The sequence below is a fragment of the Pseudorasbora parva genome, chromosome 13 (assembly GCF_024679245.1).
Source record: "Pseudorasbora parva isolate DD20220531a chromosome 13, ASM2467924v1, whole genome shotgun sequence".
Classification (NCBI taxonomy): domain Eukaryota; kingdom Metazoa; phylum Chordata; class Actinopteri; order Cypriniformes; family Gobionidae; genus Pseudorasbora; species Pseudorasbora parva.
Window position 1 is genome coordinate 23,023,329 of NC_090184.1, and position 14,950 is coordinate 23,038,278.

General features: G+C 38.8%; 1 protein-coding gene across 4 annotated transcripts in view; it reads right to left on the bottom strand.

Annotated features, from left to right (window-relative positions):
• ncs1b (neuronal calcium sensor 1b) overlaps positions 1 to 14,950 on the bottom strand; it is an 87,981-nt gene that overhangs the window by 29,506 nt on the left and 43,525 nt on the right. For all 4 annotated transcript variants that reach the window (XM_067413528.1, XM_067413530.1, XM_067413529.1 and 1 more), the window contains one exon: positions 6,875 to 7,013. In XM_067413528.1, the coding sequence (XP_067269629.1) occupies positions 6,875 to 7,013 (139 nt within the window). The remainder of the gene's footprint in view (positions 1 to 6,874; positions 7,014 to 14,950) is intronic.

Below are 14,950 nucleotides of genomic sequence, written 5' to 3' on the forward strand. Positions count from 1 at the left end.
GAGCCCTGAAATAGCATAGGGGCACTTAAAAAACCTTTGTATGCCAAGAGTAAAAAAGGTAATAAACATAATAATAAAAGTATAAATTAGCTATCATTATTTTATGTAACTCACTACAGCGTGGCTAACATTCTGGCTCACTGATGAAATATGAAGTCCAAGCTTACCTGAATTCCTCTGTATTACCTCAATATATTTTTCCATTTTATGAGTTTTCCAGTCCCAGCTATAGAGCTGAATCTAACATGCAGTTTTAAATTTCAGTCAAATACGGCCTTGAGGGCCAAAGGTTCTGTTTTGTCTCATCAGACCACAGAATCTTATTAAACCAAATTGTTGCATTTCCTATGCGCCTCATGCAAACTCTAAGTGACTCAGCTTTCTTGCCACTCTTCCATGAGTCACATTTGTGAACTGTATTTGCTTCCATTTTCTCATGCGGGGAGAACAATAACAACAGTTACTGTTACTGCCCTACAATGCCTCTGTTATTCTGAGTGCTACGTTTTGGAGGACAGCCATTTATTCCATCTTTTATCTCACTTTAAATTATGGCTTGCATTGTGTTCTGAGTTGTATTCCACAGCGTAAAACATTATTACTTATATCCCTACAGAGTTTTATTTTATTTTATATGATCTGCCTGAAAATTTGTGTGGTCATAAGGGTTTAGTGTTTCCTTGAAACTGCATTAAGTGGGGATCAAGTCAAGTTTATTTTTCCAGCCATATTCAAGGTGTTAAGATTTGGCTCATCATTATGGCCCCATCAGCCCCTGCTGGTGTGTGCTGAAACTACACAATTTATAGTAATTTAAGTGGATTTAATTGTCTTTTATGCTCCCCTATGTTCTATCTTTCATTGATATGAAGTGGACTGGGAGCAGCTCTCCTCAGATTAGGTAAACTCAGATCCTGATTCTGATCAATATTGAAAACAATTGTGCAGCTGTATATATTTTGTTGAAACAGCGATACATTATTTCAGGATTCTTTGATGAATAGAAAGTTGAAAAAAGAAAAATCTACATTATCAATGTCCTTACATTCACTTTTAATATATTTCATGGAATAAATTTATTCCTTATAGAATAAAAGCAGAGGTGGACAGTAACTAGTAAATTTACCTGTAATTAGTACTGTAATTAAGTACACTTTTTGAGTATCTGTACTTTACTTGAGTATATTATTTTCTGGAAACGTATTACTTTAACTTCACTACATTTGAAAAACAAATATTGTAAGTTTTACTCCACTACATTTCTATCAAGTTCGAAAGTAATTTCTGTAGCAGTTTTTAAAGTCAGTGGAGGATTTTTTACAATCAATTATCACTCTTGTAGGGTCATAACATAAGGGTATAGGGTCACAATAATTATTGTCAACAATTTTTTTTTAATTTGTATCTGAAAAAGCATGATGATGCGAAGAAGAGTTCAGTTCATTCTGCACATAGAAAGCTTCCTCTAAGACACCAGAGCATGAGTACTGAATAGAGCTCTCTTTTACGTCTTTCGCACTTAAATGGACCAATACACACAAAATGATCTCAAAATGTCAGTTTTGGAAAAATATTCAGTAAAAAGTTGATTATACTTATTATACGTAAAAAGTTTGGAGAATATTGGATGTGTATCAGTATATTGGATCTGTGCATTCGGCATTAAAGTGACAGCAGCTTTGTAAAGAGCTTTGTAAATTTTAAACGTCAAAAAGTATTGAAATGAGTTCAAGGTATGCTATTATGTCATATGGAGCATCATTGACTGGCCACCACAAAAAAGGAAAATTACATTTGATACTTAAAGGGTTAGTTCACTCAAAAATGAAAATCATTTCATTAATTACTCACCCTTATGTCGTTGGACACCCGTAACACCTTCGTTCATCTTCGGAACACAAATGAAGATATTTTTGTTGAAAGCTGATGGCTGAGAAAGGCTTCAGAAGGGCCTGCATTGCCATTCAGTACATTTCCATTGACCCACTCACAAGACCCATAAAGGCACTAAAGACGTCATTACAATGTCCATCTCACTACAGTGGCTTTACAATCATTTTATGAAGTGACGAGAATAGTTTTTGTGCGCAAAAGAAAATCAAAATAATGACTTTATCCGCCAAGTTATTGTCTTCCGTGTAGGTATCTGAGGTGAACTCTGACTCTGAACGGTGGAGCTGCGTCATATTCTCACGCATTCGTCGAGTTCACATCAATAACTTGATGGATAAAGTCGTTATTTAGATTTTTGTGCGCACAATAACTATTTTCGTCGCATTGTAAAATTATTGTACAGCCACTGTAGTGAGATGGACGTTGTAACAAAGTCTTTAGTGCCTTTTATGGGGCTTGTGAGTGGGTCAGTGGGAATGTACTGAATGCCAATGGAGGCCTTTCTAAAGCCTTTCTCAGCCATCAGCTTTCAACAAAAATATCTTCATTTGTGTTCTGAAGATGAACGAACTTCTTACAGGTGTCCAATGACATGAGGGTGCGTAATTAATGAAATACTTTTCATTTTTGGGTGAACTAACCCTTTTTAAGTACTTTTAAAGCCACGTACTTCTAGCCTGATGTGGTCATACTCAATTCTAGTCAGAATATGAGTCTGAAACTGCTCCATTGGGCTGTGATTATGGGGCGTGTTTCAACCGAACCAGGAAAGACCTCAATTGGATAGACCTACAACCAATCAGAGCAACGAAGTGACGTCAACAGAGCTCAACTGCACTGTGTTGCCAAGTCTGCGTTTTTTTTTTCCGTGGGTTGTTTTCTATGTCCGCGGCTTGAAGTTACTATTATGTGATATATAGACCCATGAGTGCAAATTTTAGCAGGCAACCTTGCCAAAATAACACACATTTTACTCCCTAAACACCTTTTTTTTCCGGAGAACCCCCCCGGAAAGCTATTGTTTAGGGCTAGTAGTTGGCGGGTTTTGTTGTAAAAACTTGGCAACCCTGTCTGCACGCGCGCTGGAATAATTGATCTTTGCCGGTGTTGTAAAAAAAAAAAAAAGAATTTAATGATACACAGAGAACTTACCCAACATGATTATCATTTTTGAGAGAAATTTTGATGGTGAATGCATATACAAACAAGCTCTCTGTTTAGGATTTGAACAAATATAATCCAAGCCCCTTTGATGACGTGCATTATTACGTTACTGTTTATCATCTGTCCGTCATCATCTAAAGCCCGCCCTGATGATTTCATTGGTCCGAACAGTTTCTGTTCGTAGATAATTACTCCTCTATGGAGCAATGCCAGACCAAACTGCCCGGCGTAAAAAATTTGTGGGCGGGGCTAAGTTCGGCTGGCATCCAGGCTAAAGTACTTCTGTACTTTTACTTAAAATCAGTTTTTACAACGTTCACTTGTAACAGAGTAATATTTGACCAATAGTACTTTTACTTTTACTCACGTATTGGAGTTTTGTACTTTTCCCACCTCTGAATAAAAGTAATAATTACTTTTAAAAAAATTCATACCCAAACTTTTGAATGATAGTGTAAGCAATTAAATAATTGGGAAAAGATATTTCTGTATTTCTGGTGTCAAGCTGATGTGTCAAACAAATAGACATCATTCTTTTTTAATTTTCTTTTTATATTGTACAGCTGTAACATAAATAATACTATTTGAAAAAGGATCATGCAAATGTATTATAGAATAAGATTTGTAACTTGTAGGAACACACAAGTCATACTGCTCAAACTGTCAGAGCACTAATTTAAGGAAAGCAAAAATTGTGGGTAACACTTCAGTATGGGGAACACATATTCACTGTTAACTGCGAGTTTTGCCTCAATAAACTTATTGCTTATTCATAGTTAGTAAGATTTTTGTAACATTTAAGTTTAGGTATTGGGTAGGATTAAGGGATGTAGAATAAGGTCATGCAGAATAAGACATTAATATGTGCTTTAGAAGTACTTATAAACAGCCAATATTCTAATAATATGCATGCTAATAAGCAACTAGTTAATAGTTAATAACTGAACCTTAAAATAAAGTGGTACCAAAATGGGATGTCTGGGTTTTCCCTCTTTGAACTCTGTTCTCGAGTCAGACCACTGAGTCTTTTCTGTAAGACATTACTGCAAGCCTAGACAGATGCCATCTCCACACCACTGACCATTAACTGGTGGCTGAAAGAATGAACCTAAAGTGAATTGCAGAATAGTGCAGATTACTAAAAAAGTGCAAAGGTCAAGGCTAATGTGTCTCACTAACAACAGCGTGTGTGTGTGTGTGTGTGTGTGTGTGTGTGTGTGTGTGTGTGTGTGTGTGTGTGTGTGTGTGTGTGTGCGTGTGTGTGTGCGTGTGTGTGTGCGTGTGTGTGTGCGTCCGTGTGTGCGTGTGTGCGTGCGTGTGTGTGTGCGTGTGTGTGTGCGTGTGTGTGTGTGTGTGTGCGTGTGTGTGCGTGTGTCTGAAAGTGGTTTGGCTGCCAGATGACTCTTATCTGACAGGGCTAACTGGCTCCTAATCACATTACAGATTGCACAGATAGCAAAACCAGGCTATTTAATGAATAATTAATAATGGGAACCAAGCACAATTCGCATGAGAGTGAGATTAATTAACCTTTCACCCCCCATGCGTGCTCTGTTGCAAAGCTTGAGGTCTATCGCTGTCTGCTGCCTCCTAACGTTCAAGGAACCTGAGTTAGAACCATCTACATAGACATCGACTCCATCTGTATGACAAATATTGCTCTGAATTGGAGACTCGGTTTGTAAATGATGTTTGAAACGCGACAGGAATGATGTGAAATTCAAATAAGCATAATTATACACTAATTATAGGCATAATTATGCATTACAATAAATCATGCTACTGTCTGCGTTTTTAATATCAATCGAGCAAAAAAGGAAAAAGGAAAAAAAAATTCACTCCCAGCTCTTGAACTTTAAAAGGTATATGGAGATATGCAGGATTACATATCAGTACTTAAAGCTATTAGACCTGCCTGAAGAGCAGTTTATTTCATTTGTCTTTTTGTTGTATTGTATTTATTTGTGCTATTGATTGTAATTTGATTATTTGTTCTTATTTTATTACTGACTGTTTACTTGTCTTTAAAATTGTATGCTATTAAATTTATATTAGTTAAGCTAGCTTTGGTATCAAGATTGTGAATTTCTATTAGTATCTAAAATGTTGGTGTCATAACTGTTTTTGTGTCATGGCCAGTAAAAAATATGTTTGCCTGGTAAATTTTCCTAAAGTGCCCCTATTATACTATTTTAAAGTTTCCTAATTTAGTTTTAAAGGTCTCCAACAACAGGTTTACATGGATCAGAGGTAAAAAAAAAAACACATCAGCGCAATTCTCAAAAATTCTTAAATGTCTCGATGGATGAATTAGTCTCTCTAAATCCCTCCTTTTCGTGACCTTACTTTGCTCTGATTGGTCAAATGGCCCAGTCTGTTGTGATTGGCCTACCACGTACAGTGCATATTTTGGAAAGAAATGCCCATTACCATAACAGAACTCCAGTTCTGTCCAGAGGCGTCCTAAAGCTCAGCGATTAAAGACAGTAACGATGACGACGATTTTACACCAATCCCAGTGCGAGTCTGAATTCCACGACAAAACATTGGAAGAACAAGTTACTATTCCGCACCCAAACCTTGAGCCGGATGTTTCTCAGTGATGCTACTCAGTTTGAGGTACATGATGAGATGTTTCAACTGTAATTCCTCACCATCAGCATTAACGTGTATGTGCGTGTGCGTGTGTGCGTGCGTGTATGTTTCTAATTTATTGCAATGCACATGTGGGAACTGTATCAACAACAGTGCATATGTTAGCTTAGCACTAACTTGAATGACTGATGTAACATTAAAGTTTGCAAATCAAATCTTGCTCCATCCTTTATATTTACTCAAAGTAGTCAGAACGACAGACAATCTGCCTTAATAGACACAGTTTTAGGTAATACCCTCAGCTGATTTGCAGTAGTATTTCAGTAAGACAGTAATAGTGTTAGTTAGCCAGACACAATATGAAACACAATGCATGAGCAATGAGTGGATGGACGGGCAATATGCCAATGTTTCGTCTTGATGTCACAAAACGAAACGGCTTGCGATTTGTTTAAAAAAACTATTTGTTTAATGGACTCTTTTGAGAGACAATAACTTTATATATGGTGCACTTTCAGATTTAAAACTTTGGAGGATGTTGTCAAGCAGTATTATTAGGTACCTACATTTTGGGACGGCTTTCGTGTAGAGAGCTTCTATGATGCACCAGTTTTTAACGGTACACCTATCTCACACTTTACACACATTTTTTTCTGTAGCTCATAAAAAATGACACTAAGATCTGAGCAGACAGATTCACTCTTCAGTCATAAACAACTTTTATATTTTTCTTGTTTTCTTCACGTGGATGACTCATGTCCATCCTTTGATCATTTCCAGAGTGAAGGCTAAGATCCTAAAGCATTGAGAAATGTGAATGTATGCATGTATGAAAGTCATGTAGAAAAGCCATCTATGCAACAACATTATGGTCTGACGTCATTATTAATTGTTAATTATGTTCATAATATGGTGCATTATTAGTGTAAAGAATGTTTTTTTTTAATCTATTGTTAGATTAAATATTATATAAGATTTTTATCATTATTATTGTTGATATTATTCTTTTTATGACACTATATCTAATTTGTGATCAGGTTTATTTTTTAATAACTATGCTCAGTTATGTAGTTCATTAGGGCATCCATAAGCGGGAACGTACTAGACACCCAAAAAAAAAAAAAAAGTAAGTAAAAGACAGAGAAAGGAATAGAGGTATAGATAATGTCTCAACCCTAAAGAAAAATCTGTTGTGCAAGACAAACTGTGATGTGCATTTCACCTTGTTTTCGTCAAAAACATTGAAGACAAAGGAGGCGAACTTGGTGGGGTCACCAAAGGGGAAGAACTGTTTGTAGATCTTCTGGAAACCTGCAGCATCAAGCTGACCACTCGGGCAGTCTTTTATGAAGCCCTTGTACCTGGAAGAGGGGGAAAAAAACACATTATAATTTCATACACTGTCTTTGATATCTCGTATATGCTATAGTATCAAAAAGTAGACAAGATAGAGAAGACTGTGAAACAATATATCTGTGAGCACAGCACCATGCTAACAAAGTCGTGCCTCTATAATCTGCTTCAGGAGATCTCTAAAGTCTGTTCTCTTTCTGACAGTTAGAAATAATTTATAGCTAGATCTGTCCGCTTCTTGAACCCCGCAGTGACTTGAGAATGACATTAAACAAGAACGAAACTTTCACAAAAAAATACAGGTAGTAAGACTGGTGCCTCCTGTGTACCCTGCTGATTATATATATATATATATATATATATATATATATATATATATATATATATATATATATATATATATATATATATATATATATTTATATATATATATATATATATATATATATATATATAAACAGCATATAAAATATATTTATATTTTATAATATAAATATATATTATATTATAAAATATAAATATATTTTATAGAAATTCTATTCATATGATGACAAAGCTGAATAATATGATCAAAGAATAATTAATAATAGTTAATAACAATGATAAATATGTTTAAAAAAGATTTAAAAAGAAAAGTAATTAAAACAGCAGATAAAAAAATGAAGAAGCATTTGTATTCAGAAGCATTAAAATATTCAGCAGCACTTCAAAACTGATACAAATAAATATTTCTTTACCAGCAAAACAGCATATTATAATAATGATTTCTGAAGGAACATGTGACACTAAAGACTGGAGTAATGTTGCTGAAAATGGAGCAATGTTGCTGTTTCGTCATCATCATCATCTCTCTCTCTCTCTCTCTCTCTCTCTCTCTCTCTCTCTCTCTCTCTCTCTCTTTATATATATATATATATATATATATATATATATATATATATTATATACACTCACCTAAAGGATTATTAGGAACACTTGTTCAATTTCTCATTAATGCAATTATCTAATCAACCAATCACATGGCAGTTGCTTCAATGCATTTAGGGGTGTGGCCCTGGTCATGACAATCTCCTGAACTCCAAACTGAATGTCAGAATGGGAAAGAAAGATGATTTAAGCAATTTTGAGCGTGGCATGGTTTTTGGTGCCAGACGGGCCGGTCTGAGTATTTCACAATCTGCTCAGTTACTGGGATTTTCACGCACAACCATTTCTAGGGTTTACAAAGAATGGTGTGAAGAGGGAAAAAAAAACATCCAGTATGCAGCATTCCTGTGGGCGAAAATGCCTTGTTGATGCTAGAGGTCAGAGGAGAATGGGCCGACTGATTCAAGCTGATAGAAGAGCAACTTTGACTGAAATAACCACTTGTTACAACCGAGGTATGCAGCAAAGCATTTGTGAAGTCACAACAAGCACACCCTTGAGGCGGATGGGCTACAACAGCAGAAGACCCCACCGGGTACCACTCATCTCCACTACAAATAGGAAAAAGAGGCTACAATTTGCACGAGCTCACCAAAACTGGACAATTGAAGACTGGAAAAATGTTGCCTGGTCTGATGAGTCTCGATTTCTGTTGACACATTCAGATGGTAGAGTCAGAATTTGGCGGAAAAGGAATGAGAACATGGATCCATCATGCCTTGTTACTTCAGTGCGGGCTGGTGGTGGTGGTGGTGGTGTAATGGTGTGGGAGATGTTTTCTTGGCACAATTTAGGCCCCTTAGTGCCAAATGGGCATCGTTTAAATGCCACGGCCTACCTAAGCATTGTTTCTGGCCATGTCCATCCCTTTATGACCACCATGTACCCATCCTCTGATGGCTACTTCCAGCAGGATAATGCACCATGTCACAAAGCTCAAATCATCTCAGATTGGTTTCTTGAACATGACAATGAGTTCACAGTACTAAAATGGCCCCCACAGTCACCAGATCTCAACCCAATAGAGCATCTTTGGGATGTGGTGGAACGGGAGCTTCCTACCCTGGATGGACATCCCACAAATCTCCATCAACTGCAAGATGCTATCCTATCAATATAGGGCAACATATAATATTTCACATTATTGCTGTTTTTACTGTATTTTTTAAATGCTTCCTTGGTGAGCATAAGAGGATGTTTAATGGATGGTTTAATGGATGTTTACATATTTTAAATGTAAAACAAGACAAACATACGAAGAATAAAACTTTTTCAGAGACATTTGTTAAATGCTTCAGACACATTACACAAAAAAATGGGAAATAATGGGAAAATAATTTCTATATGCATTTTCAAGATACTTTAGATGATGTGCAGGACTGGTGAGCTGAATTTTAGGGTACAACAGAACTGCTCTTTGAATTATTTAACTTCCAATCGAGCTGTAATTTTAACCTGTGCAGCTGCCTGTCACACTCAAACGCTGCATTACATTTATAACCTCTAATGTCAAGTTCACCCAAGTAGAATGTTAGTGCAACTGAGCTTATCCATGCTGTTATGTGACGTGACCGCGAAGAGATTCTGAGGAACTCCTAATGGAGATTTTCAATGTGGTTGAAGTCATAAGTCACCAAACTCGCTCATCAGCCTCTCTCACACTCAGTTTGTCTATGTTTCTCTCCCTTTCGTGATGATAAGAGGCAGGAACTTCTTTCTTATAAGAAAAAAGACTCTACTAACATGAAGGCAGGACAAGTGGAAGGTCATATCATATGGGTCTGTTTGCATACCCCATTTTGGTTTGAACTGATACCAATTTTGGCTTCGGTATGATACCAGACTCTGAGACCTCAGTACTAAAATCACAACTTTAGACATCTAATAAACAGCCTTAAACAATAGACGAAATTAAACCAGTCAAAATAAATCTAAAACAAACCAACAAGCCATTCTAAGGGACAGTCAAACAACACTCTCCATTCCATTGACTTCCATTCATGTACATATGAATGCAGGAGACCGGAAACGCAAGCAAATTTCACTGTGCTCCAAATTTTGGTGAAATTCGTATCACGTCTAGACGTGTGAGATTTGCTGTAATATTGGGATCTGTGTTTGTAGAAAATCTGTGTGATGGAAGTCAAGTGTGACTGTTGCTTTAGGCTAATTTAATTAATTTTTTTAAACAGTAGTTTTATATAGGCAGAGGATATCGGTCATTTAAAACATACTGACACTGCAGCAGACTCCTCAATCTTTTAAAGTCACAATGTAACAGAAGTAGCAGAAGATCATTTGTTCTGTGACGTATATACAAGTGAAAAAAAAAAAACGTACATAATCAACAAAATCATTGATTGTAAATTGGATGGAGGCCGATGTGAAAGCAAGCTTGCTGGGTTGTTTAACTGGACTAAATTATTGGATAAGTCCAGACTTCCCATTTAAGTCCAGCATTTATGTGTACCGGAGAAAGATTTTGCTCACAACCACAAAACCACAAGTGCACACAAGTATCTTGGACAGGGTCATGGGTCTATAACCTCCTATGGCTTTATGACGCCATCCTCTCGCCATATACGCAGCAATGCCAACTGTGTAATGTCTCAGAAATTGCCCCATTACACCACACTGGTCAGAAAAAAACACTCCGTCAAGCACACTCGGATGATTCACAAATCAATTTAGGCTATTTTTACAGCTTCAAGAAAACAGAAAGGAGAAAATGTTCTCTGTAAAGTATGATTCATGCTTTATCCATTCATTGGCAAAGGGGTCTGTAGGTGGTGGCGCTTTGGGAGGGGACTATTGCGCTCAGTCAGTGAGCCCTGAACAACCTACCACCTCTCAACACACACACACACACACACACACACACAGAATTCACACTCTCACCCGGTATTAAGCATGCACAGAGTGAGCACAGAACAAATGAGAGGGGTAACAGCATTTCATTTCGGCTAATCCAAATTGATTGCCGCTTAATTTGAGGGAGCCGCTGTTGTCAAAGCAACACCAGGTTTTTTTTGAAAGTCAAGAAAAGCAAAGCACTTACACTTCAAATATGACGTGCATAAATGCAGCAGCTAGTTAAAAAAATCTGATTTCAACCAAAAACAAATTTCCCCCGAACATTGCTTTCATTGAGACGTGATGATGAACTGTAAGAATCTCACATGGCAGTGTCTAAAAGGAACTTTCTACTTTAAGAAAAGCCACCACATTCTCTAATTAAAAATTATTAAACTGTCCATAAAAGTCGACTAATGTCAGTCAACAATATTAGTCCAGACTGTCTGGATCACTGATGTGAAAATCAATAAATATATGCCATTTCCCTGCTGAAAAGACCAATGTGGTCCAAGTTTTTTTTATTTTTATGCTTTGGTGCAGGTCTAACTTGCAATATGATGTCAGTTGACATTTGTGGTTTGCATCATCATATTTGATGTAGTCTGGTTATTTATATATATATATATATATATTCCATATATATTTTATATTATTTTCCATAATGTAATGATAAAACTTTAACTTTCATATATTTTAGATTCATTGCACTCCAACTAATTCCTATCTCAAAAAATGTGCATATAATGAACAGGTTCTCTAAACGAGCTATTAACTAATCATCTGAATCATCTAATTAACTCTAAACACCTGCAAAAGATTCCTGAGGCTTTTAAAAACTCCCAGCCTGGTTCATTACTCAAAACCGCAATCATGAGTAAGACTGCCGTCCCGACCCTGTCCAGAAGGCCATCATTGACACCCTCAGGACACAGAAAGAAGTTTCTGAACAAATCGGCTGTTCCCAGAGTGCTGTATCAAGGCACCACAGTGGGAAGTCTGTGGGAAGGAAAAAGTATGGCAAAAAACGCTTCACAACGAGAAGAGGTGACCGGACCCTGAGGAAGATTGTGGAGAAGGACCAATTCCAGACCTTGGGGGACCTGCGGAGGCAGTGGACTGAGTCTGGAGTAGAAACATCCTGAGCCACCGTGCACAGGCGTGCTCAGGAAATGGGCTACAGATGCCGCATTCCCCAGGTCAAGCCACTTTGGGCTACAGAGAAGCAGCCCAGAAATCATTCGGAAATTAAGGTGCCAGAGTCTGGAGAAAGACTGAGGAGAAGGAAATGCCATAATGCCTGAAGTCCAGTGTCAAGTACCCACAGTCAGTGATGGTCTGGGGTGCCATGTCAGCTGCTGGTGTTGGTCCACTGTGTTTTATCAAGGGCAGGGTCAATGCAGCTAGCTATCAGGAGATTTTGGAGCACTTCATGCTTCCATCTGCTGAAAAGCTTTATAGAGATGAAGATTTGGTTTTTCAGCATGACCTGGCACCTGCTCACAGTGCCCAAACCACTGGTAAATAGTTTACTGACCATGGTATTACTGTGCTCAATTGGCCTGCCAACTCTCCTGACCTGAACCCCATAGAGAATCTGTGGGATATTGTGAAGAGAAAGTTGAGAGACGCAAGACCCAACACTCTGGATGAGCTTAAGGCCGCTATCGAAGCATCCTGGGCCTCCATTACACCTCAGCAGTGCCACAGCCTGATTGCTTCCATGCCACGCCGCATTGAAGCAGTGATTTCTGCAAAAGGATTCCCGACCAAGTATTGAGTGCATAACTGAACATAATTATTTGAAGGTTGACTTTTTTTGTATTAAAAGCACTTTTCTTTTATTGAGAGACTTTTACTGAGAGAGCTGCTGTTTTCACAGCAAACTGAGCAATTGCACTTACACACACACACACACACACACACACACACACACACACACACAAACACCACACACAGTTGGTTCGGTGAGCGTGTTCCTTTTTCTGGTAAGAGCAGAAAACAGGCTGCACACAAACCCTGTCATTTCTGCCGCGGTCGATCCCTGGGTGCTTCAACACCTAAAAGAGCAGATTTTCCTCACAAAAAGAGCTACACGTGTGACGTGCCGTCCTCTTTCCACCTGTGCGTTTCTGGATGTGGTCGTTCCCTGTCGCCCGCTGACGGTCACAAGCGCTGTACCACGTGTCTGGGCTTACAGCACGCTGAGGCAGCGTTTGTGGATAGTTTGTGTTCTCACTGCGGGAACATGACTATTGCGGCGCTTAGGTCGAGATCGAGATTGCAGCGATCGACCTGAAGGACGCGTACTTTCATGTCTCGGTTCTTCCGCGACACAGACCGTTTCCACGCTCTGTGTTCGGCTAACGAGCATATTAGTACAAGGTCCCACCCTGGCTTTTGCTGCTTGAGCACCTCAGCCAGTTGGGGCTTCAGGTCAACTGGGAGAAGAGCAAACTCTGCCTGACGCAGAGGTTTCTTTTTCCCGGTATGGAGCTGGATTCGGTCGCTCTGACAGCGCACCTCGCCAAGGAGCGCGTCCAGTCGGTGTTGAACTGCTTGAAGTGCAGGACGGTGGTCCCATTGAAACAATTTCAGAGGCTCCTGGGGCATATGGCATAATGATGTTTAATGCACTGAAATAAATAATTTTCACAGAAAAAATATTTATCATTTAATCAAGACAGAAAGGTCAAATTTTGGCAAGACAAAAGTTTTGTCGCCTATACAGAAATTGAACAAATTTACTGCAAATACAAAAATATGTCAGCAAATTAAGTTGTGGTGCTGTGAGATCCAAATTTAATATCTTGTATGACTTCCATGAGCTTGAAGGACTGCATCCATGCGGTTTGGCAAGGATTCATACAATTTATTGATGAAGTCATCAGGAATAGCTAAGAAAGCAGTCTTGCATGCCTCCCAGAGTTCATCAATATTCTTTTGGCTTCCGGGAGACCCCGTCGGCCCCCCACATGCGCGGTTGACGGTGTCTTTTGGGGCACCCGCGGATGAACAGATGTCGATCGCTGCAGTCGCTGGATGCCTGGCTAGCGCTCCCCAGCCCGTCTTCCATGCGTCCTCTTTCATCCTACCCCACATATGCTCAATGATGTTCATGTCTGGTGACTGGGCTGGCCAATCCTGGAGCATCTTGATCTTCTTTGCCTGAGGAATTTTGATGTGGAGATGGAAGTATGCGATGGAGCACCATCCTGCTACAGAATTTGGCCTCTTTTATTGTTGGGAATATAAGAGGTAGCTAAGATTTCTTGGTATTTTAGACTATTGATGTTGCCTTCCACCCTGCAGATCCCAGACCATGATTTTTCCGCCACTAAACTTCACTGTTTTCTGGGTGAATCTCGGATCCATTCGGGCACCAGTAGGTCTTCTGGAATATTTGCGGCGACTGTGGTGTAATTCAACAGAAGATTCATCTGAAAAATCCACCTTCTGCCACTTTTCCTGCGTCCATCCTTTTAGCAGGCTGTGGGCCTTGGCAAATGCCACACGGTTTTTCAATTGTCTTTTGTTTAGTGCTGGCTTCTGGGCACTGATTCGACCATGGAGGCCATTTCGAGACAGAATCCGACAAACTGTTCTGGTTGACACAGGGACTTCAGGTGACCAGGTCTCGTGGAGCTCTGCTGCAGGGGAAAATGGGCTGGCCTTGGATTTTCGAGCCAACAAACGGTCCTCTCGAGCAGTTGTCTTGCGGGGTCTGCCTGACCTGGGCTTGTCAAAAACGTCTCCAGTCTCTTCAAATCTTTTTTTTATCCTCTGTACTTGACGCTGAGACACATTGAAGGTGTCTGCCACATCAGCAGTGGATCTGGTCTTCAGCCTCTTGATAATCAAAACTTTAGTCTCAGGGTGAATCTTAGGCATGTTTGCAGAGGTCTAGTTGCAGTTGATGTGAAGGTCTAGTGTACCGGGGTTCTTTTTATACACACTTGAGACCTAATTGATCCATTATTAGTCACAGGTGAAGCTCATATGACAAGGTGACAACACTTATGTCTTTGCAAAAATTGACTCAATGGGCTTTACCAAGCTGTGAATATTAGAAATACTTTTTGAAAGTTTAGTTTTTCACTGAAACATTATCACAAAAGCTGGTGGGATTAAAATGAGCCATTTCTTGTAAAAAAAAATCTTGATT